Source organism: Lodderomyces elongisporus, chromosome 3, assembly GCF_030384665.1.
Source record: "Lodderomyces elongisporus chromosome 3, complete sequence".
Taxonomy (NCBI): Eukaryota; Fungi; Ascomycota; class Pichiomycetes; order Serinales; family Debaryomycetaceae; genus Lodderomyces; species Lodderomyces elongisporus.
The window spans coordinates 1,120,991-1,144,995 of NC_083675.1; the positions used below are offsets into that span (position 1 = coordinate 1,120,991).

The window sequence follows — 24,005 nt, forward strand, 5'->3', positions numbered from 1 at the left end:
AGAGTTTGAGAGAGTATATGTGAGTAGAATGTGGGTAGATTGCTGATAGAATGTAAATAGGTTGCAAATTGTCATATTCATATTCATTACTTTTCTTCCTTGTCTCCAATTACAAAGATAATGTGAAAAAGATACATGAAACAGCATTGTTGCCAGAAGAAATAAAATATACAAGGCGTGCGGTTGTCTTTTTTTTTATTTCATTTATCTTTTTGTTGTATTGTGGCAATCATATGTCAATCTCAAGAATCACGTTTATAAATATTATTTGACACGACGTTGTATTGCATCTTTTGCTGAAGAGCATGATGTATATTCTGAAATAGGATTTAGATAAGTAGCTCTTTGCAAAAGAGAAAAGGGGAAAGAATTGATGGGGGAGAAGGCTGAATAAAGAAAAGTGGGGAAGACAATAAAACAAGAAGACAAGAAGACAAGAAGATAAAAAGATAAGAAGACTAGAGGGTGCACGAATGCGTTTGAATGAGTATTTGTTCTGCAGAATAAAGGTATTGCATATATGGGCATTTCCTTCCATAGTGGTTGATGAAACTAAAGTATAATTCCAAAATTTCAACATTTTTTTTTTTTTCAAAAATTCTTTGTTCTTAAAAGATTCTTTTATTTTATTTCTTCTTTGATGCAGCAATGGTTAAATGTTTTTGTTTCTCCTTACTATTTTTCTTTAGTGAATGTTTTTGTTTTCGACGATGATGATGATGATGATGAGCGCATTTCACATTTTTTCCATCTTGTTGAGTTTTTTCCTTCTCTCTCTCTCTTCTTCTCTCTCTCTCTCTCTTCTCTTCTCTTTTGGTACTGAAAAGGTTGGTCCCCCCACCTCCCCCACTCTTCCCCACCTACATGTACTATTATTTACTACAACTTCTGCCAGTTTTCTTTAAAAATTACTTCTTGGCTTAAAGATACTGAAGTACTTATTATTAGATATCACCAGTGATGTATTTACAAGTTGTTTTAAAAAGGAAGACGAGCAGTGAGTAAGAAAATAAAAAATAAAAAAGAAAACAAATTAAAAAACAATAAAAAATCCCTCCCCCCCGGCTATAAAAATAGTGTAATACAGCCGAGTAGGGTATGCATAACCCTCTTTCTTGAAACTTCACTTGCGTCTTTTCTTCGCAATAGTTATGAACATATAAACTAATGAAATTGGGATAGTAAAGACATTGGATTGAAAGAATGGGGGATCATTGGAGAGAAAATTATGTTCGATGGAATATGAAATTTTGGTCTGCAAAAAAAAATTTTTTTATTCTTGCAATTTATTATTTTAGTTCATTCATTCATTCTTTCTTTCTTTCTTTCTTCTTCTTTCCCAATGCTGCAACAGATGAGATTTGTTACGTAATTGCATTGACATGACGTAGTATGGGGTATATTACATAAGCGAGTAGATACAACAAAGATCCAATTCCCGAATTTTTTTATCAAACAAAGTTTTTCATTTTTATTTTCATTCTTATTTTCATTTTTATTCTATATATCTTTTTCAATTTGATTACGGAGGATTGTAGAGAATAATAGGTATTTTGGTATTGATTGGAATAAGGCTAGTAGTAGAAGCCAAATTTTATTTGAGCAAAATATTAAATGTGCACATTGTAGCCTATAGATAGACTAAGAAACCAAAGAAATAGTTGTAGTAGTTGGAGAATAACAACAAAATACAACTTAGATAGAATGTGGAAGAAAATGTGCTGACCACGTAAACTCGCGGTTCTTGTATGGATGTTGGGTGACTGAGAATTCAGTGGCGCACATTATCAAAAGCTTATCCACAATTTGTTTGAGCTATAACACTTTAGTTTATGACTTTATAGACTCAAGAGAGACTTTCAAGTCCAATGTGTCTATATACGTATACATGTATATTTAGTCAAACGGACTTGAAAATAGAAACAGAATGTGGTTAGTTAACAAAGTAACAGAGAAAGTAGGTGCATAACCCTAAGAAAAAATCTCTACCGTGGAAACAAAATCGATTCCGAAAGTAACCACAGAGAAGGAGCACACTTTACTGCTCACCGGAGTTTTAAATTCTCGTTTTAGTTTGATTGCCATTTGGCTAATTTCTTTTCTTGTTCCATTTCCATTTCCAGTTTCCAGTTTCCAGTTTCCAGTTTCTAGAATTCATGAACTAATCATAGAGCAGCAAGTTATTTTAGTTGATACTAAGGATATTCGCTGAATCCAAGGTAGGGAGTTGCAAAACGTGGAAAGGAAAGGGCAACTCAAACCTTCTTTTGTAATTTCCATGCATGGAATATTCTATATCGAAGTCCGCTTTTGATACAGTATGGAGTGTCTCACAACGGATGTCGAGAAGTAGACGCACCATGGGATGGGATAAAGGCCTAGTGTGAAAATTTACGATGAAGTGGATAAATGATGGATTTAGCTGGAGCAGAGTAATGGTTATTCTCAGCAATGACTGTGGTAGGTGTCAAAAGGAGAAAGAAGGAAGAATTTGTGGAGAAGGAGAGAGAGAGAGGAGGTGTGTGTGGGGGAAAAGAGTGGATAGAGAGAGAAGCACAGGAAAGAAGGTCATGTCTGAAGCAACATAAGGCGAATGTAATAGTTTAACCCAAAGGTCTAGAACAAAGTGTTCTTTTGCTATACTATCTCTTTTAGTTTTTCTTGTTTCTAATCTTTGAAGGTGATTGTCAAAACGGGGAAGGTGATGTTTCTCAATTTATAGAGAATTAATTACAAAAATCAATGTGTTGCTCAAGATTGGGAAGTATGTCAAGATCTAAAGGAGGCAGAATAGAGTAAATTTAGAGTAAAGTGTGGAAAGTAACAGGAGAAGAATTTTTTTTTTTTTAAAAGAAAAGAGTCATCACAAGGTTGAAAGCTGTCAAAATACGCCGCAACAGCAAAAACCGTATGGGGTAATAGAATTATTTCTTTTTCTTTTCTTTTCTTTTTTTCCATTTTAGTTTATTCTATTTAGTATATTTAAGAGCTTCTGATTATGAAATCCGTAGCAAGAAAAACAAGCGGGTAAAGTAAAAGCAAAAGCCAGAAAAAAAAATTCAAATCAAATCAAATCAAAAACCAGTTGCAATGAAAATGTGGCTCATTGTTGAAAGGAGCGGGGATGGTAAAAAAACAGGTTGTGGTAGTGGTAGTAGTAGTAATAGTAGTAGTAATAGTAGTAATAATTGGTAATGATGGATCAATGGATGAGCAGAAAGAGTCAATTAATTTTTTCTTTTGAGCAAGTAAAGTATCTTTGCAAAAAAACCAAAGGAACAGAAAAAAATTAATTTTTGGTTGTACAGTACCATTGTCGTCGATGTTGGTTGCAAAACTAATTAAAAGTGCAAGGCCAAACTTTGAAAAGAATATGGAAAATTTATGGCTGAGGATATCGTGGGGTCGTTACGGTTGTTGCAGTAGTAATACGAGTAATAGTAATAGTAATAGTAATAGTAATAGTAATAGTAATAGTAATAGTAATAGTAATAGTAATAGTAATAGTAATAGTAATAGTAATAGTAATAGTAATAGTAATAGTAATAGTAATAGTAATAGTAGTAGTGGCATTGATGATGGTGGTGTGGTTCCAAAGTCCGTATCTGCACGGAACAGACTCGCTACTTCCTTTTACACCATGCTGGCAACTCTATGGTGCCCTTTATTCTCAGTTTACTATTTTTATTTCTTTATTTTCTTTATTTTCTTTTTCTTCCTTTTTTTCTTGTTTCTTGGAACATCATAGTTTCCTACTCAAAATTGTGGGATTTTTGCTAGTAAAGTTGAGTTGATGTTTGCAGTCGCCTTACTTGCCATAATTGGAAAGCGCAATTCTACAACAAGCTGGAACTGACGGACGGATTTCACATCACTTTTTCAAAAGGATGGAAATGACACAAAACGGTTATCCGAGAAGTTAAAGAAAAGAAATTTTATTTTTTCTCTTTCTTTTTTTGCTTCTTCTACTTCCGTTTTGTGTACCTATTAATTCTCTGCACCCTTCTTACCAGGAAGAGAGAACAAAATGAAAGAAAAAAAATAAAATAAATAAAAATAAAATAGTATTACTATTTGGATGACACATGACTAAGGCGGGGGGGGGGGGGGCATTCACTACCAACATCATCCACATTCCAATATCCATATAGCCACAATTTGCAATTTTAAAATTTTGCTTTGTACTTGCTAGAGAACCCTTTGAACATGTTTTTTTTGTCTTTCCAATCTTTTTTTAATTTTATTTTATTTTATTTTGGATTAAAAAATAGACAAGCAAATATCGTTACTGTTAATAACGACAACTAGTGCAACTACCACAGCTACTGCTACTACCACCACCACAGCTAGCTTGCTCATCTCCACCTCTATTTTGATTCTCCAGTACCTTACCTTAGTCAATTACTTGATTTCCATATTATTATATTGAAATCACTGTCACTATAGAGTACAGATAAGATCTACCAAAAAATTGGGCCAAGTATCCTGTATTAACTCGAGAGTGAAGCAAGAAATGAGCGAGCGGTGGGTAGAAGAATAAAGAGCGTAAATGAACAAAATATAAATCGGCATAAACCATATAGCTAAACGTATCAATACACTTTCTTCCTCCTCAACAGCGGTGGCTATAAGATTTCGGTTAATTTGTGACGACGGGTTTTTTTCTCTTTTTTTTTTCTCTTCTCTTCTCTTCTCTTGTTGTTGTTCCTTCATCAGTTTGAGCAAATAGAATATCCGCTAATCCCTCTTCTTCTACAAAGTCTTTCATTCTCTTGCCAACTTTTTTTTCTTTCATTTTAGTATCTGCGACCAAATGCCTGTATGAGAGTAGTAGGTGCGTGTGCATATGTTGGACCAGAGGTACATAACCTTCACCCATTCTCACTTTCCTCTTCTCCCTCCCTCTTCCCCCTTGAGTTTTCTGTAACAAATATTACGCTCCGTCTAATCTTTGTTGCAGATTTGTTGTGATCTCTTTTTTTTTTTTATATTTTTATTTTTATTTTTTTTTTTTTGGCTGGGAGTAGCAACGATATTCCATGTGAAATCTTTTTTTTCTCTCTCTTCAGCAGCTGTTGGATGTGTTAAGCCTTGATGAATAATATAGAAAAAAGAAAAAAGGTACAGTGGGCAATAACCAAATTTAAAATTAAGATTTGCAAGAGGTGTATACTTTGCAGTTACGAGTTTCTGCTTCAAGGCGGCTACAATTAATACTACTTTCACTATTAACACCACCACCATTACTGCTATTCAGAGCACTATTGTTTCCATTAAGTTACCATCTTCATCTACACAGGCAAATCCACCATGATACAAAACTATTTAAGTAAACAACATTCCCTTCGAAATACTGTTTTGACATTTCGATCTGTTAACCAACGACCGCCCAAGTTCCCACTTCCCACTTCCCAGTTCCCACTTTTCACTTGCCCAGCAAATTGATATAACGGGAACTCAAGTAGCATAAAGTATATACATACATACATACATACAGGGTTTAGCTCTTTATATACCCTCCACCACCACCTCCCCTTGATACCCTATATACACTAAATTAATTCAATCCTCACAACATTCCATATTTTTCTATATAAAGCATTTTTTAACAAGCATAACAACAACAATGACGAGATTGACTAGACCAATGGTGAGATCACCAATCTCCTTACCCTCGACACCATCACAGTTGTTGCACTCTGCATCCTTATCGTCATCTCCATCTTCACCATCATTAGTACAACAATCACACTCATACCACGGTGACTATTTCTCAATCAAACCCAAACTTTCATTAGATTTCGCCCACTCAAGTGATAACTTCTCCGATGAAAGTGAGCTCGAGAATAATAGCACTTCATTTGTCGATGATGATGATATAGTAAAAGTCAGAGAGACTTTTGACAATATCTCTATCGATATTGGTGCTAGCAATCCATTTGCTAAGAACAAACACCAATGGAGTTACTCGCCAATCACACCTTATGACATTGTTGATGAAAACCATACAATCACTGTATCTACACCCAAAACTAACTCACAGTTATTATACACAACCACCTCACCACAACTGCCGAGAAAAGAAACCTTATCCTTGAAGTTTGGACCATCCACATTGAAATCAACAGTCAGCACTAGTACTAGCACTAGCACTAGCACTAGTACTGGCACTAACACTGAAACTAAAACTGTTACAACTGCGGCTAAAAGTACGAACTTTACCCTTTCGATGCCCAATCTTCAACAACACAAATTTCTTCTTGTTGACGATAACTTGATCAACCTCAAGATTCTCAACCGCATATTGCTCAAATTGTACCCCAAAGCACAGATCACCCAAGTCCTCGACTCGACCAAGGTTGCTAAGTTGGTAGAGGAAAACGAATACGATGCAGTATTTATCGATATTGAGATGCCCGTGGTGAATGGAGTTCAAATTGCACAGTTTATTAGAAGTGATGTGTCCAAAGATGATCTTACTGTGATTGCAGTCACCACAAGGAATTCCAAAGAAGATTTGGCATTATTTGAGAAAACCGGTATTGACTATACATTTGGCAAGCCATTGAATTACAAATTGGATTTCATGGCTAATGTGATTGATGAAATAATTGAGAGACGAAAAGGACAAATGATTAAGAAGAGTGTAAGCAGTGTTGAAAGTGGAGTTTCATTATGCTCAAAAGAGTCCACCAACACTCTACTCATTGCATAGATGTGAGAGAGAGGAAAAAAAAAATAGCATAAGAATAAACCAAGAGAATGTTCAACATAATGATGATGATGATGATGATGATGATGATGATGCTAGAGAAGAATATGATGATTTAATGATGTTACGATGTTATGACCTTTATGATGATTTAACTTTATAGAATGTCTTGTGCTAATTGGTATATAAAACGTATATTAGTAACAAGATATATTGCATTTAAACTGATTGAAACTAGTTGTAGATTCCCCAATCTCTTTCGTTTTATTTTATTTTATTTCAATTTTTGTTGCTGGTCTATTTTGGCTTTTTCATGCAACTGTGTTTTTGACTATGGAAAATCATTTGGTATCGGCAAAAGGAAAAAAAAAAGGAGAAAAAAAAAGAAAAAAAGAGAAAAAAAGAAAACATCACCACTGTACTTGAATAGTTTTTAACAATAGCGAAATTAAGCATTTTGTTCATTTAAACCTTGTTATATCCGAACTCCGTTGTTGAAATGAAAAAATTGAAATGAAAGAGGAAAATAATTGTGTTTGTGTGTGTATATACACAGGTGTGTATGGGCGGGAGAAGGTGAAGGTGAAAGAAAATTGGCTCGTGAGAGGTATTGCCACCTTCCATTGCATCAGAATTGAATTCCACTTCCAGATGTATTTCGGTAGTGATGCATGATGTTGTTCTTTTTATTTTTTTTTTATTTTATTTTACTTATTTTTTGAGATAAGTGTGTCTCATCTAGTAGTGTTATATGAAGTACTAATGTTTGTTAGCATCACAACTCATAATCTAAAAGCAAACAAGGCAACTATGAAAAGAGGAGACACTAGGCAAATGTGAATAACTGGGTGAGTGGGTCGGTAAAGAAGTCTATGGAGTATCAACCAACTGGTTGATACAAAAAGAAATAACATCAACAATTGAAACAAATCAAGTCAAATCAAATCAAATCAAATCAAATAACTGATTTACACTATCTTGTGATCTACATTCTACTCACAACATTCTCAGTAGTATTGCAACATTGCTGGTGCATCAAAATGTTTTTGAAGCTGTACATAAAGGCTAGCTATTCACTCTTTGTTTTTTTTTGTTTCTTTCATTCTTTCTTTCTTGCTTCTTCTTCTTCTTGATCTGTTGTTTGATTTTTTTTTAATCTACAATTTTTATTTTTCTATGGTTTTTTTTTTTTAACGTTTTGCAGCTAAGGCGGGCTTGCTTTTCGCTTGCATAGGAAATTTTTGTCCAATTTCTTTACCGCTTGCTCCTTACTCGCTCATTCTCACCATTGTCTTCTTTGTGTTTTTTTAGTTTATATAATTTCTTTGCAATTATCCAACATTTAATCAACAAGTATTCAAGTACTAGCAATATATTGTCTCAATAAGGAGTATATCCACGGAAGAAGGATATTTCCACAGAGTAAGCACAACAGAAGGTATCCGAGAATGCAGTTTGCAAAATTTGTTTTTTAGATTTTCTCATTTATATTTTCTTCAAGGCTTGAAACACTAACAAACACGAGCAAAATAGAAATTTTAATACAATCAATTTGAGAGTTAATAAGGGTTTCAATTGAGAGCCCGTGCAATTTAGATCATTACCAAACCCCGTTATACTTGGGCTTGGCGGCATGACCCTCGACCTCTTCTCCTCCACTATTATCGACAAAATAGGAAACTGTATCCTAAATGAAGACTTCAGTGAACAAGTCTAGGTCCTAAGTCCTAGGTCCTGGTCCTAGGTCCAGGTACAGGTACAGTTATTACTCAAAAGAATCACAAGACTCATCTAGAATTTAAACTTGCAACAATTTTTGATTCCAAGAACAAAAATGAACTGGCGTGATGGAAAGTAGGAGAATAGTCTAATAACCACTAATTGCGCTTCTGGGTCATGCACTATAGAATTTGTATCTTCTAGTCTGTTAAGTGGCAAAGTCCACCACTTCTTTAGAGATTAATAGTTTCCAAAGCCAATTCTAGTTCTTTTGTTTTGTTTTTTGTTTTTTAAACTCAAAGAAGTAACCAATGGTTAATTCGTATAGACTTTGTTCACAAGCTAACAAAATCCGAAAACGAAAAAAGAGGAGGAACCCATAACCATACTAAAACCCTTTCCTCTCATTTCATTTAGCAAACACACCTGTAACAAATTGAAAATCAATGAGTTCAAGAGTAAACTTCTACTCTGTTTTATTTTTCATGAAAGAAAACTATGTTAACCTAATTTTTTACAGTAGTAACACTATATTATTGTTTTTTTTTTGTTGTTGTTGTTTTTAAATCATGGCTAAGTTTCCATTTGGTGGCTTCAAACGAACGCCGCTTAATTTACAAATTCCAAAGTGGCTAAACGATTTTCGTTTTTTTTTTTACAAATCCTGTGAAAGTTCAACACATTTCTTCTTTCACTGCTTTTATTTTTATATATATATAAATTATTTATATATTGTTTTTTCTTTCTCTCAAAAATACCTCTTCACTTCAAGCAACTATTCACCTTCACCTTCACCTTCTAGATATTCACCTTTTTCTTTTCTTTTTCGAATTCTTTTTTTTTTTAAAAATTTCCCTTATTCCTTACTCTCACCTTCAAACTATGGCTATTTTATATACTGGTCCTACAGGAAACGGTAGAAAACCTTTGGTCCTTGGCAAGCTTCTTAATGCACCAATCAAAGTCCATATGTTTCACTGGCCAACCAAAGACATCCAAGAAGATTGGTACTTGAAACTAAACCCAGCTGGAATCGTGCCTACCCTAGTTGATGATAAAGGCACACCAATTACAGAAAGCAACAACATCTTGTTATACATCGCAGACACCTACGACAAGGAACATAAATTTTTTTATAGTTTGAAGCAAGACCCCAAATTGTACTGGGAACAAAATGAACTCTTGTTCTACCAAGCAACACAGTTTCAATCACAAACATTGACAATTGCAAATGCAAATTACCAGAATGGCCATATCGATGAAAACATTGCTCAGTACGTGCTAAGCTCCTTTGAAAAGGTATTTGCGTTTATGGAGACAAAATTATCAGGACGCGACTGGTTTGTTGGTGACAAATTTACAATTGTTGATATCGCTTTTTTGGTTGGCGAACATAGAAGACGTGAAAGGTTGCACAACTCGCCTATTTGGATCGACCTTAAGGAAAACTTCCCCAATGTCGAGAAATGGTTTCAACGTGCAATTGCTTTTGAGAATGTGGAAGAGATATTAAAAGAGCACGCATGAGGGAGGCTATTCTCTTGACTTTAGAGTATATACTTGCTAGATATATTAAACATAAAATTCTTACTCTTGCAGACCTTGTATACCATTCTTGTGTCTCTTTGCAAAATAAAAATTAAAAAAAAAAAACAAACTATTTACTTCTTAATTCTCTTTTCAAGAAAGATGTTGATTCTTTCAAGTGTTGTTATATATTTGTCAGCTCATGTAATTGTGGAGGACGGAGGAGCGGAATAGGGGGCGGATCAACTGTTTTCCCCCACACATCCTCATACACATCCTCATACACGCACAAATGTGTACAAAACCAACAAGAAAAAAAAAAAGGTAAAAAGATTTCTCCTTATAATAAAAATGAGATATATATATATCTTTCTATAGCTATATAAATGATGTCATTTTAACAAACCTTCAACCACCTACTATTTGCTAACATACAACAATCATCTTTACAAAACACCGATTAAACTATAGGGTTTCAATCACAGCACGACTACTTGTATTTCTATTGATAAAGTCACAGCTACAGCAACAACCTTATTATTCTTAAATTATAGTTAACTTTTTCTCCTTACTACAACACATTTTCCTAACAATGGTTGAACAAGCATACTACGAAAAGGGATTCCAAAAGAGTGTTTCAGATACCCATTCATGGCGCACTGTTGCCAACTCATCAAAGTTTGTTCTTGACGTTCTCCAACCTAATTATAAAGTCCTTGATGTCGGCTGTGGCCCTGGCTCGATCACCATTGACTTTGCGCAAAACTATTTAACTAATGGTGGATCCATAATTGGAATTGAACCAACACACGAATTGATCGATCTCGCAAATGAAAACAAAAACAAAACAGCACCCGACTTGACCAACATTACATTTCAAGAAGGTTCAATTTATAAAATCCCTTTTGACGATAACACTTTTGATTTGGTTCATGCTCATCAAGTGGTTATCCATTTGGAGAACCCAGTGAACGCGTTGAAGGAACTTCAACGAGTGACAAAGCCGGGTGGGTTTGTTTGTGTTAAAGATGCGGACTTGGAATCAATCATTGCATCGCCTGAGAAGTATGATATTCTTAAACAATACTACGTTCTTAAGGCAAAGAATGCGTTATCTACCGATATCCGTGCTGGAAGGACATTGAGAGAAAAAGCAATCAACGCAGGTTATAAACCGGACAATATTACTACTACGATGTCCCATTGGCTAATGTGCGATGACAGAAACAGTAAACTCCAATGGGCCGAGTTGGCTAAGAATAGAATCTTAAATGGTGGAGAAGTCGTATTCCCCGAAGATGCAAAAAAGAATGACGAAATGAAAGCGCAAATGGTGGAAAAATGGGACGAATGGAAACAAGATGAAAACTCTCTTTTGGAAATGACACATTTCGAAATTATATATAAGAAAAGTTGATTTGTGCTAAGGTTAGTCAAAGCTTGTATTATGTAGTTGAGTATAGAGCAAACGGGGTGAATGACGATAAAAAAATAAGTAATTATACTATTGAAGTAGCTTTGGTTTGCACAATCTATAAAGCCGTGCATTCAAAATGTTAAATATTTGCAAAAGCGCTCTTGACGAGAATATACCGAGAGAACAGAGAAAAAAGCAACAAGAAACAGAAATAGAAAAAAAAAAAAAGTAAAAAATAAAAATAATTAAAATCAATTACGGAAATGTACCAGTGGAATACCAATAGCAAGATTATAGGACAAGTATTAGATACATACATATATCTACATATATATATATATATCATATACCATATACAACTAAAGTCTGAAAATCAGAACAGTAAAGTAAAAACTCAAGAATCAAAACCAACTTTGAACCTAAAAACTAAAAGTCTTTATCAACAATGATTACTTCGAGACACGATGATATACATCACGATAGCCAACATGGTCTGTTCCGACAAATTGAACAAAGAATCAAACAAGGTGCACAATTACAGAACCTGAAGCTTGGAAATTTTTTGAAAGTTGAAGAGACCATAACTACAATCACAGCATATGAGGAAGATATGGAAACTCCTGTAAATCTTAAAAAACCTACAAAACCTACAAAACCTACAAAACTTGCGAAACCTGAAAAACCTGCAAAACCTACCAAACCTACCAAACCCGAAAAGCTAGATACTCTGGAAAAAAACCAAAAACACGGAAAGCCAACACCAGCTCAAAAGCCTGCAAAACTCTCGAAACCAGTTCTGGTGGGACTTGCAACGCTTAAATCAACAGAAGATGTTAAAGAAACTCCGATAAAACCTGAGAAACCAAAACTCCCTCAGCGATTAACACTAAACCAAACGTTGACCTTAGACAAGAAACTGGAATCGGCTGAGGTTGGAAAGGTTGATTTTGATCAGAAAGCAACTCAGATACATATACAGAAACCATTGCAAAAACCTGCACCAAGTGTAAAGCCAAAACCAAAGAGTGTCAAACCTCCTCTCGTAAAAGCAAAGCCAACCGTTAAGCAAAAGCATCCAATTTTGACAGACAACACAACATCTAAATCTTCACCGGTTCAGTCGAGGGATATTACAAACAGCCACCTTGAGCCACAGAAAATTCTAGAGAAAACTCCAGAGAAAGTTTCAGAGAAACCCTTGTTAAAAAACCTGATCAGTAAACTTGCTAATAACTCATCATCTGATTTGTCTATTGAAAGCAAACTTGGAAGTATATACAAATCAAGGACGTTGCCTCTGGCGGAAGAACTACTGATAAACAATGTTGAGAATTCTTTTCAAGGCAAACTTGGCCATCTACTTAAATCGCGCACATTTCCTTCACCAAAAGAGACGAATTCGCGTATAGGAGAAAGATTCGGCAAATCCATGCCTTTAACTTTTCAGGATACTACTGCAACAACTGCAGGAAAGTCCAAAGTTTGTGATGGCCCACAACCATCAGTGCGCCATATTAGACGAGCTAAGGGTGCTAAGCGCAAATTACCAGCAAATTTACAAAAGAGTGGTAAAGCTCTGTTACAAGTAGATTCGGTTAATTCACTGCTGTCGCCGCCTCGAGTGCTATCAACACCTGTGCTGGTAAAGTCTGCGACTATTCGGCAGAAGATAACACCTCAGAATTTACCAAATGATTCAGAAAAGTCACGACCACCACCACCTCCAATCAAATTAAAACCAAAACTAAAGCCAAAACCAAAACCAAAACCAAAAGTTGCATCTAAACCAAAAGAATTTGATGGAAAGCCCCTGATAAAGTATTAAGCCTATGATGTGTCAATACTATTAATTCTAACCCACTTTTTTCTCATTTCTAGAAAATTTATTTAGCCTCAGAAATACTCAATAAATAGCAATTGATTTACAAAAAAGAATGAAAAAAAAAAGAAAGACAAAGCAAGGATTAATTTCAACAAGATTGGAATATATGTACATTTACAATACGTGCTCTACATGAAAAGAGCAAAAGAAGCAGAAAAACAAAAAGATAAACAAATAGAAAAAGGAATGATAGTATGTATTATTTATTTCATTTTCTCAAGAATCTAAGCATCCCTTTCGTTTAAGTAAAACTGCAAGTGATTGTGTAACAATGTTGTTATCTTTCAACAATTGATTAGTAATGACTTCCCGCAACTGTGTGTCTAGCGTTAAAAGGTATGGCACAAGAGCTATTGCAGCAAGTGGGAAATACTCTAATCCATTTAGCAAAATTGGGAGATTGATAATACCAATTCTGTATGCTTCAATTGCTTGCATGTAAATATTTGGAATTACTTTGTAGATTTCCTTGATACTCAATTTATTCAATAAATCATCGGACACTCCTTCGGCTGAAAATAATTCAAATATAATTTCCTCTGCTTGTGGTATTTCAGTTGAAAGACTAGGCTTTATGGTCAAGTAGTTTTCAAAATATGATGACGGTGGTGATGATGATAATGGCGATGACGATGATAATGATGCGGTAGTTGTAGCATCAGAAGGGGACAACGATGAAGAAGAATATGTCACTGATGGTGTATATCTTGGATCAAGAATTGACGTACAGAGCACCGCAAACATAAGACTTATACCTAAATAATTAATATTGTCATTGATCTCCTCGGTATCAAATTCTTGATTGTCGATATATTGTACAACTCTGTCTATGATTTGCTTATTGGTGTTGAACAAAATGATATTGATTAAATCGTTGGAGTTGATCAATCCCATAAGTAAACGTGAAACTTTTTCCACTTCACTTGCTCGAGCAAGCTCTTCAAAAGTTTCCAAGACCAAAAAGGAAAATGCTTTTTGTTGCTCTTGCACCAAGAGTAGTTTTGGTATATTTTGCAAAAATTCTAATAATCCAGACTCTTCAAATGTGGTAAATTCCGGATTGACATCAACGAGTTTACTCTTTAATTCTGTTTTGATTCTGAAAAGAGTATTGTCCGTATCATCTTTTGCCCCAGAAATAGCTCTTTGTAATGCAGACTTGAAAGCTTCATCTGCAAAGCTGGAAGTGGCAATTTGATTCATCAAACCAGAACTTTGTGCGTTTAGTTCAATAATAATTTGTGGTAGTCTTGTTAAAACAAAGTTTTTTAAATTAAATAGGTGAACCTCATTACCATTCACATTAACCTCTATGAGCGCTTGAACTAATGTTTGCGCAATAAACTCATTATCGCCATGTTTTCGCAGCAATATACAATCCTCCTTGAATTTGCGTACAAAAGTTTGGGGCCGCTCCAACTGTTGTAAAAGCGCAAAGTCTTTTGTACAATCATATATCCACTTGACTGGTGAAGCTTTTTCAGGAGAGGTAACAACCAGTGCCACGTCTTGCATCAAATCATCCTCATCCACCTCACTGGACATGTCCTCTAACCTTTGAACTGTGCCTGGTGCAAGAACTTCCCTCACATTCTGCAATAAGCGCAATACACCTGTATGATGTTGTATGGCTTGGGCAAAATTAACAATAGTTTCATCCCAATTATGGTTGATCACATTGGAAAATTGATCAACGAGTGTACCTGCTAATGTCACTATCTGTCCGATATTCTCGCCATCAACAAACGGCCCATTGTTCTCAGAAATCAGCAACGTAGATTTTTGTATATATTGGGGAAACAGGTCCAATACTAACTGCTTAATTACTTCCTGATTGATGGGAAGTTCTTTTTTCTGTAAAGTATCGTGTATTTCGAGGATATATTTTGCTTGAAATTCACTAGGCAACTTACCCAATGCTGACCAAAACAACTCACAATTAAAAATAGTACTAAAGGAAAGCAGCACAAGCAAAGATAGTCGATAAATTTCTAAGTCGTCAATCTGGTGGCTTAAAGGTAGCATGAGTTGGGCAAATGAATCTTCATTTAAAGGATTGATTGCAGTTGTTTGAATAAAGAGCAATACGAACAGTCTAGCTGGTAGACTCTTGTCAATTGCAGCATTAAGGAGCTCCGCCGCTGGTGCATTTACAACTTCGGTCATATTCAGATGTCTTTTAGCTTGCAATGTATACTCTCAAAATTACTGGCTTGACTTAATATGTTCGTTACTTTAGTGGGTTGAGACATATTTATAGTTTTTTTTTTTGTAGGGGGAGAGTTGCCGCACGAGTCCACATTTGGTTCGAGTTCCAGTTCTAGTTCCAGTTCTAGTTCCTGTTCTAGTTTCAGTTCCTGTTCTCGTTACAGCTATTGTCATTGTTATTGTTGAAAAGCGAGAGAGAACCAGAAATAAATAAAAAAAAAAAAAAAAACAGAACAAAGATCGAGAACTCCTAAACTCCAAAACCCTACCGAACAGGTTTCCCTTCATGTACAGTACCAAATCAAACAATTTAAAAACAAATATATCACACAACTATAAAAAAATATATAAATATAAAACAAAACACCACCATTATTAATATTATTACCCTAAAACATAATACAAGCACAAGCAATATAATCGAATAACCAAACAAGAACAGCAATAAAAAACAAAAACAAAAAAAACAAAAAAAAACAAAAAAAAAACGTAAAATTACAACTCAACCTTCTTGTTTTCCAAAAAAAAAAATTAGAATAGAATAAAAAGCCAATGATTTTAAAAATCCCCCATATTCCAAATAAATATTCCACACTGAATAAGTTAAAAATTAAATAAAAAAAAGACAAAAAAAATGCAAATTGTAAAAAGTAATAAAAACACTGATGAAGAAAAGAACTTAATTGTAGCAAATGAAGATTGAATAAGTCCGAATTAGAATGAATAAGAATGAACTATAATAAACAAGTCTTTGTGAAGCTTTGTGAAGCTTTGTGAAGCCTTGTGAGATAAGTGGGAACAGGAAATGTTGCTTGTTACCAAATTTTCGAGCCACTAATGCCTAAGGTAGTACTGGATGCTGTTTGACCACCGCCTACCCCTGCTCCTCCGACACTGATCTTTGTACTTTCATTTACGCTTCTCGCCCAAATAGATGAGCTAGTTCCATTGCTAGCTGATGCCCCATTCCAAATATTGCTACTACCGGAATAAAGCGATGGGGATCCAACGAGGAGGTTTGCTGTTGATGGTGATGTTGAAAAGTTGCTGCTCTGAATATTGTTATTATTGTGATTGTTTCTGCTGTTGCTGCCGTTGTTGTTGTTGTTGTTATTGTCATTAATTGAGTTTTTTGATGATGAAGACAACAATAAAGTGGGTGGTGAATTTCTCACAAACCTATTTTGGGAACCTTGAAGTGCACTTGGAGAACCATCAAAAACTGCTGGATACCCTGGTGGTGAATTAGAAGCGGAAGATGAGCTGTTGCTTGCCGAATAACTACCGGAATTGGTACCTGTAATCGTGCTCATACTTATGCTATGACCCGTGGTCCTTGGTGGTCTAAAAAAAGTTTCTTCACCATGGTTCATGTCCAATTTGGCAAGACCAAGATGAAGACTGTTTGATTCCAAGTCTCCAAAAACTTGTGGTGGTGGCTGTGAGTATACAGCACCAACCAGCTGAAAGTTCTGAGCACCATGATCATACTCCAGGCCAGAAAGGTATTGTCTTCTTCCACCTTGTGCCAGAACGGGTGTCTGGTAGCGATAGTTGACCAGCCCACGGCTCTGTTGCTGCTGTTGTTGCTGTTGCTGCTGCTGTTGTTGTTGTTGCTGCTGCTGTTGTTGTTGTTGCTGCTGCTGTTGCTGTTTCAGTTGCTGCTGTTGTTGCATTTGCGCCAATGCTGCTTGTTGTTGCAACAAGTATGCCTGCTGTTGCTGGTGCTGAAGTGCTGCGGCAGCGGCAACCGCAGCCAAAGCATACCTGTTTTGTTGCTGTTGTTGTTGATGCTGTTGTTGCTGCATGTAATACTGGTTATTATGATTATGGCGATTCGTGGAATTGCTAGCCTGAGAGTTTGCTCTGTAATAACTCCCATTATTAGAGTGTTGATGGTGCTGCTGCTGCTGTTGTTGTTGTTGTTGTTGTTGTTGTTGTTGTTGTTGGTTGTTGTGACCCTGGTTGTGAAATCTATTCTGATTCTTGTTTTGGCTTTGAGTTTGAGTATGTTGTTTATATTGACTTTGTTGACTTTGTTGATTTTGTTGGTTTTGTTGATTTTGACTCTTGGATTTCAATTGCCGGAGGTTTTCAATACGTTCCAACTGGCTGCTAAATGGCACTGTGTTATACATCTTCCTCCTCCTCTGCTGCTGCTGTTGTTGCTGCTGCTCGTCTGTGCTGCCTGCTTCTAAAGATGACATCTTATAAAATATTTTTTAATTTTCTCCACTAATATTGATAAATTAATTGTACAGTTCGTAAACAAATAAGTCTTCCCTAAATATGAAGTTCAATCCTCCTTGAAAATGATAAACAAATAAAGAAAAAGAAAAAGAAAAATTGTATGCCGTATTACAGATTGTAAAGTTGAACTGAAGATGGCTGTTGATCTAATCAATGTCGTCTTTATAGTTATTCTCACTTCTGCAGCTGCTATCGCTGTTGTTTATGGACTTGCAGTGATCTTTTTTTTTTTCAAGAATACAACCAAATGAATAATATGACCTTTATGGTGCCGTTTGTTTGTCGATTTTTTTGCAAGTTAAACAAAAAATTATATATGAATATATATATATATATATATATAAAGAAAAAGTAACAAGGTGGATGACCGTCGTGAATGGATTACACTTTCTCTGTCTGACAAAATAAAAAAGTGGAAAGGTTCAAGATATATATAATTTAATACATATACCTACACTGACTGTTGTCCAACCTATGTTACGTGGTGCTTCTTGCAAAAATATACTTTGAAATATTCCCTAGTGGTGGTCAATGCTGGGATATGTCAACAAGTGAAAATAACGTGGAAACTTTTTCTGGAAACATTCTCCGTCTTAAATTTTTTGATTTTTTTTTCTCTCTCTCTCTCTTGTTTTTTTGTTCTAAATATTTTTATTATTATTATAATATTACATAATATTAAATAACATTTTCTTTCGCTTCTCTACCAAAATAATTGCTTACGTAATATGAAAACTTTTTGAAGTGGGGGAGGGGGCGGGAGGATATAAACAATTGACAAAAATGGTGAAGCTTTCACTTTTTCCACTACATTTTCTTCAACGTTTTATATATATAGATATGGTGAAATGATAAAAAGCCATAATCACCAAATGAATCACTGGAAACATAATATTTATATCAATATACTGAGCAAATGGAAAGGAAAATAGAGAAATAAAGATTCAGGGAGTGAGGGTGAGATAGAGAAATAGTATCTGTGTTTGTTCATGTGTTTATCTATGTGTTTTATAACCTTTTCTCTCTCTTTTTTTTTACTCCTTCTTTTTCTTTTTGACAAGGTTGTTACTTCAATACTTAAGAGCTATCTGTTTTCACGCTATTATTTAGTTGCCATGGAGGAATACCAGCGCTTTTAATCTTTTCCTTGATCTCATCTTCAGAAGCAGCAGTTTGTTGTTGTTGAGAAGCAGCTTTTTGCCATGAAGGAATTCCAATCACTTCTTCATTTTTAAAGTCTTCTGGCTCTGCTCCTTTCTCCTCCTGCTTCAATTCTTGCTCCTTATGCTTTATTTGCCACGAAGGTATACCTGCTGCAGTTACATTGCCTTCAGTGACATTCTTACTACGTGTACGTTCAGTCGTAGGTCTAGCATCCGAGGTAGCATTTGATTCCAAAGTAGTAGGAATAATCGGAGAACTAGTGGCAGACGTAGAATTAGAATCAGCGTTGGCGCCAGTGTTTGTACCATTTGCAGCTGCAGGATTCTTGGCGGCTTCAGTTTTGGCTCTTGCCTTTTTTAAAATCTCACTAGCAGAAGGAATTGATGATACTGGTGCAAGGTTTCGTGCATTGGGTCCACTGCCACTAGCATTGGCCTGGTTCTCTGCTCTCACCTTGATCAAATTTTTCAAGCTTTGCAATTCATCATTTAAGCCCAGTAGCTCATCATTAATATTCTCTTTACTTAATCTCATGTTCTTTTCGACAGAGTTACTCAAATTATCAATCTCAAGTTTCATAAGCCTCAAATCATCATCGAATTTCAATTTGTCCTTATTGTATTTTGTGAGGAAATCGTTGATGTTTTCAATCACTGTGTCTATGTCCTTCAATTTCTCATCGTTGGCCTCTTTAATCTCTTCTTGTTCTTTGCTTAGTTGTTCTAAAATCTTGTCAATCTTGATAAATTCCTCGTTTATGGTTTGCTTGTCTTGCTCAACAGATGATTGGCTTGGAGGTAAAATGGAAGGCACCAAATAGCGAGAAATCACCTGATAAAGTCCATATGTTACACCAGCAGTAGCGGTAGCCATGATAAAGTAATCTTTCCATGATCTTTCCGGAACTGGAGGTGGTAAATTATAATAGTCAAGAGGTAGTTGTTGCGCAGAAGATGAAGGAGAAGCTCTAGCACTATCAATCGAAGTAGATGGCGTAGTAGCAGCATGGGTCGTACCAGAAGAGGATGCTGTTCCTGTTCCTGTTCTTGTTCCTGTTCCTGCAGCGTGGGATGGATCATTAGCACGTTTCATAGCCTCTTCAATTTCCACTTGATCTAACCCCTTAGATTCTAGAAACTCAATCTTTTTCGCCAAGGGCGAAGTTGCCACATTGGGATCCTGCAAAAACGCAACAGCGCTATTAATTAGTTCATCATTCATTGTCTTGGATATTTGATGATGGTAAGAGGAGTTGATGGTATTATTTTGTTCTTGTTAGTGCTGTTGTTCTTGTTGTTATTGTTGTTGTTGTTCTTTTTTTTATATATTTTTCCTTCTTTACATTCTTCTAAACTTGATTTTAATGTTCCCCACTTTTTTGTCTTTTTTTTTTTTTTTTTTTTTTTGGCTTCCAAGATCTTGAGTTTGATTATGTCGTTATTGTTGTCACTGTCATTTGCCCGCATTAATTTGTTATGTTTTTTTTGGATTTTTGCTCCAGCGGATATTTAATCGCAGACTAAAGTGCATTGTGGTCACATGACTTACCCCCATATAAATATGTTCATACAATATATCGAATAATATATGTTTCATCAATCTTTTCTTATATCTTTACATCTTTTTTGACGTTTATTTCCAACAAAATTTTCTTGAATGTTGCTTACTTTCTTTATTTCTTTCTTTATTTTCTATCTTTCTATATATTTTTGTACACATACATAGTGAAATGGAGATAGTATTTAAGAGAATAATATGAATTCATTAGCTGCTAGACAACTATATACAAGAATAATAATGAAAGGGGAAAAAAAAGGTATATTTGCATTTTTTTTATCTGTTTTTTTTATCTGTTTTTGATTTTGATTTTGATTTTGATTTTGATTTTGATTTTGATAATGTTCTTTATTTTTGTTCTTCAATCATATACTATGCAAACCAGTCTTTTACCATCTTACTTTTGATCAACTCTTCGTAAATACACCAACTGATTCCGGCACTGACACCTTTTCTGCCCAATCTCAAACTCAACCCTCTGAACAAGTTCCTCAGTCCTCCGCTTTCATTAATCAATGTCTTGAATGTTCCCCACATCGAAGTACCATTGGTCAATTGCAACCGCGTTTTGATAGCGTCAAATGGTGCTGTAATGGTAGTGCATGTTGTTGCTGCCAAAACTGCCGCAGTCGAATTGATTATACTTGCGTGGTGGTCTCCGCCAATCCTCTTCAGGATAAACATTGGTAATATATCATTTTTGAACAGCTCATACGAAAGGACATAGAGACCTGCATATGGACAATCCCGAGCCAAAGTTGCAGTGGATCCTCGAAAGAAATTCTTGATTGAGCCGTGCCGCGGCAGGATCATAGATCCTGTTCCTGTTCTTGATGCCTCAGCTGTTGTTGTTGTTGCTGCTGCTCCTGCTCCAATACCATCGCTTGTTGCTGCTGCCGCCAATGGTGATTGCACTCCTCTTCCACCCTTTTTATCATCCAAGTAGATACCCAGAATACCTTCGTACATTGAGTTGTAATTGTACAAGTTGCTTTCAAACCTCGTCTTTATAATAGTAATAGGCATAGTGATGTAACCCACGATGGCCCTAGCAACAAACCCTGTTGTCAAATTCTCCATAGGTGTGAGTTTGGGCAACGCTGACGACGACGACTTGAAACTCTGGTCATTTTCTCCGTGTGTACCATGTTGCAATCTGTATGCTGCCCATCCAGATCTCATCTTGGACAAGATGGTAAAATATAACCCAGCGCCTATTGACGTGCGTAGTGTTGAAGGTAATGTACCACGCCATAGATCCTTGATTTTGGTGAGTTTCTTCAACTCTTTTGAAAGTGAGGTTCTCACTTCATGTTTAGTCGTTTGTTGCTGTTGTTGCAAACGAGTTTTCAACAAGTCAAATGGCTGCAATGTCACAGCAGAAACCAACCCAGCAATCCCGCCCGAGACTAAATGGGCAACTGCATCAGGTGACTTTGTTGCTGTAGTTGTTGTTGATGAGGTTGTGGCTGATGTTTCTACTGGTAATGGTGGTGAAGTAGTTGTTGTATTAAATGTGGGAGTGAGAGTTGTGTCAATATTGGATTTAAAGTCACTATTATCCCATTTCGATGCCAATTGAGTGCTCTTGTGGCTTTCTCTTGTTGTTGTGGTGGGAATTACAGATGACATTTAACTGGCATGGGGAAAAGAAAATATTATACCTTATTTGAAAGATAGTCTATTTTCTTAGCTTTATTTCTTTTCGTGTTTGTTTGAAAAGGAACAGGAAAAGGAAAAGGGTAAAAAAAAAGCAAAAGAAAATATATATATTAAGTGGTGGGGATTTACGTGGGGTGGGTTAGGCTGAAAGCTGAGAGTTCGAAGGCTAAGAGAACTGAGAATTTCGCAAATTTCTCTGCGGCTAGATTTCTTATTTGGCTGTTTCTTATTCTCTTTCTCCTTTGGAATTAACTTACAGATTTTGGTTTCTTTTCTGTTTTTTTTTTAACTACGACTGTGGAAAAGAAGAATAGCCCCCTCCCCCATCCCAAAGGAAAGAGAATAGAATTATGTCATTTTACATCTAAATAGATTTTAAGAGCTTACAAAGACGGTACTTGACTAAACACGTTGGTGAGTGACTACTTCACTTACATGTACTCAAACACTACTCTCTCTTCACTATCAGCCCTGCTTCTAATACTTTGAATGAATTTTCTCTTCCTTTATATCTTCTTTAACCCTGTTTACTTTTCTTTTCTTTTCTTCTTCTCCTCCTCCTCCCCCTGCCCATGCTCCTCCTGCTCTGCCCCCTCCATCTATAAATCTTCAGTGCTTGAGACTAGATAATGTTCATAAACCTCTTTGCTGATGACGAGTAAAGGTTCGATTTCAGTCAATTCAAATCTCTTGTGATCCCACAAGGATAAACTAGCCAAAGCAAGGTAGGTGTGCATGGGATCAGGTGTTGATTCGGGAACACTAGAAAACCCACCCAACATTGAATTTTGAGTGTTTTCAAGTAGATACTTTTCTGCTGCGTCTCTATCAAATAGCGTTAAATTGCTCCTGTTTATCAAAAACAAGCTTCCCGTACACCACCACGAATAGCAAGTGTCACTTCTCTTGTTATTTCTTCCATTGAAACCACCTACATCAATGTTATGAAAATATTTGTCCTCCTCCTCTAGCTCCTCCTCTAGCTCCTCCTCCAGCTCCTTTATATCATCTTTTTCATAATCATTAACATCATCATCGTCATACTCAAAACCAGCTTTTGAGGCGCCCAGTCCCAGTTTTCCATTCAATGGAAACAGTGTTTGACGATGTAGCAACCAATTCCTTGTCTTTTCAAGCTCATTTACTGGGTAGTCTAATAATTTCAAAGACGCCACCGCACAAAAAGTGAACCCAAGGTGAGGTTCGTCCAAGTTCTGATGGCAAAATCCACCATTGTAATCCAACCGGTTCAAGATAAAGCACTTTAGCAGGTTCGTGTCTATATCTGTTGTGATATCAACTCCTTTTCTATCTAGTATCAACTTGCGGAGAATCAAGGCTATATAACACTGACGCAAGTCCATCTCACCAAACCCAACTTCATTCACCGATTGTGAAAACCCTCCAACATTACTGTTCCTACTTGAAGTATTGGTACTATTAGCACTATTATTTTCGTTCTCATTCTTGTTCTTGTTCTGGCAACGAATCACATAATTCAATAGCTTTTTCCAATCCATTTTCTTAAAGTCTGACTCTAGGATCATCAATATGTATACGGCAAACAAGCACGCAGTTAAATTACCATAGTCATATCTATCACCAGCATGCTGAAAGTACAGAGTCGCTCTAAACGTCGCATACTCATCATTCACAATGTAAAAATTGTCCCATATGTAGTTTTCGTAATGTCGCAACTCTTCTTTCAGAAAATTAAATTTATTCAACAATTTGAGTCCATGTAAACAAAAGTAGATTATCGCAAGCTTGTTTGAATCCTCGGAAGCTGCTTGTGCTGGAAGCGCAATCAAACATCGATTGAAGAATTTCTCATGTCTGACGTGATTGAGCGACATCGATAGGAAACAAAGCCAATAGTATATTGCGTTTCTTGATGAAACAATTAA

At 35.8% G+C, this 24,005-nt stretch overlaps 9 protein-coding genes across 9 annotated transcripts; 4 read left to right on the forward strand and 5 right to left on the reverse strand. All coding sequences in view use genetic code 12, as the record gives it.

Annotated features, from left to right (window-relative positions):
* Positions 1 to 5,626: 5,626 nt before the first annotated feature.
* SRR1 (sensitivity to red-light reduced protein) lies at positions 5,627 to 6,715 on the forward strand (the record flags this gene model as incomplete). Its single annotated transcript, XM_001525260.1, has 1 exon — positions 5,627 to 6,715. One exon carries the CDS (start codon positions 5,627 to 5,629, stop codon positions 6,713 to 6,715), a length of 1,089 nt encoding a protein of 362 aa, XP_001525310.2.
* A 2,598-nt stretch (positions 6,716 to 9,313) lies between these two features.
* On the forward strand, positions 9,314 to 9,958 carry PVL30_002735 (uncharacterized protein; the record flags this gene model as incomplete). The annotated part of the gene is made up of 1 exon (XM_001525261.1): positions 9,314 to 9,958. The coding sequence occupies one exon, from the start codon at positions 9,314 to 9,316 to the stop codon at positions 9,956 to 9,958; it is 645 nt and encodes a 214-aa protein (XP_001525311.1).
* A 592-nt stretch (positions 9,959 to 10,550) lies between these two features.
* Positions 10,551 to 11,375, forward strand: PVL30_002736 (uncharacterized protein; the record flags this gene model as incomplete). Its single annotated transcript, XM_001525262.1, has 1 exon — positions 10,551 to 11,375. One exon carries the CDS (start codon positions 10,551 to 10,553, stop codon positions 11,373 to 11,375), a length of 825 nt encoding a protein of 274 aa, XP_001525312.1.
* A 445-nt stretch (positions 11,376 to 11,820) lies between these two features.
* PVL30_002737 (uncharacterized protein) lies at positions 11,821 to 13,200 on the forward strand (the record flags this gene model as incomplete). The annotated part of the gene is made up of 1 exon (XM_001525263.2): positions 11,821 to 13,200. The coding sequence occupies one exon, from the start codon at positions 11,821 to 11,823 to the stop codon at positions 13,198 to 13,200; it is 1,380 nt and encodes a 459-aa protein (XP_001525313.2).
* A 273-nt stretch (positions 13,201 to 13,473) lies between these two features.
* On the reverse strand, positions 13,474 to 15,423 carry PVL30_002738 (uncharacterized protein; the record flags this gene model as incomplete). Its single annotated transcript, XM_001525264.1, has 1 exon — positions 13,474 to 15,423. One exon carries the CDS (start codon positions 15,421 to 15,423, stop codon positions 13,474 to 13,476), a length of 1,950 nt encoding a protein of 649 aa, XP_001525314.2.
* Positions 15,424 to 16,280: 857 nt separating this feature from the next.
* On the reverse strand, positions 16,281 to 17,672 carry PVL30_002739 (uncharacterized protein; the record flags this gene model as incomplete). Its single annotated transcript, XM_001525265.2, has 1 exon — positions 16,281 to 17,672. The coding sequence occupies one exon, from the start codon at positions 17,670 to 17,672 to the stop codon at positions 16,281 to 16,283; it is 1,392 nt and encodes a 463-aa protein (XP_001525315.2).
* A 1,120-nt stretch (positions 17,673 to 18,792) lies between these two features.
* Positions 18,793 to 20,100, reverse strand: PEX14 (peroxisomal membrane protein pex14; the record flags this gene model as incomplete). Its single annotated transcript, XM_001525266.2, has 1 exon — positions 18,793 to 20,100. One exon carries the CDS (start codon positions 20,098 to 20,100, stop codon positions 18,793 to 18,795), a length of 1,308 nt encoding a protein of 435 aa, XP_001525316.2.
* Positions 20,101 to 20,808: 708 nt separating this feature from the next.
* Positions 20,809 to 22,068, reverse strand: PVL30_002741 (uncharacterized protein; the record flags this gene model as incomplete). Its single annotated transcript, XM_001525267.2, has 1 exon — positions 20,809 to 22,068. One exon carries the CDS (start codon positions 22,066 to 22,068, stop codon positions 20,809 to 20,811), a length of 1,260 nt encoding a protein of 419 aa, XP_001525317.2.
* Positions 22,069 to 22,697: 629 nt separating this feature from the next.
* CDC43 (geranylgeranyl transferase type-1 subunit beta) lies at positions 22,698 to 23,954 on the reverse strand (the record flags this gene model as incomplete). The annotated part of the gene is made up of 1 exon (XM_001525268.2): positions 22,698 to 23,954. One exon carries the CDS (start codon positions 23,952 to 23,954, stop codon positions 22,698 to 22,700), a length of 1,257 nt encoding a protein of 418 aa, XP_001525318.2.
* Positions 23,955 to 24,005: the final 51 nt, after the last annotated feature.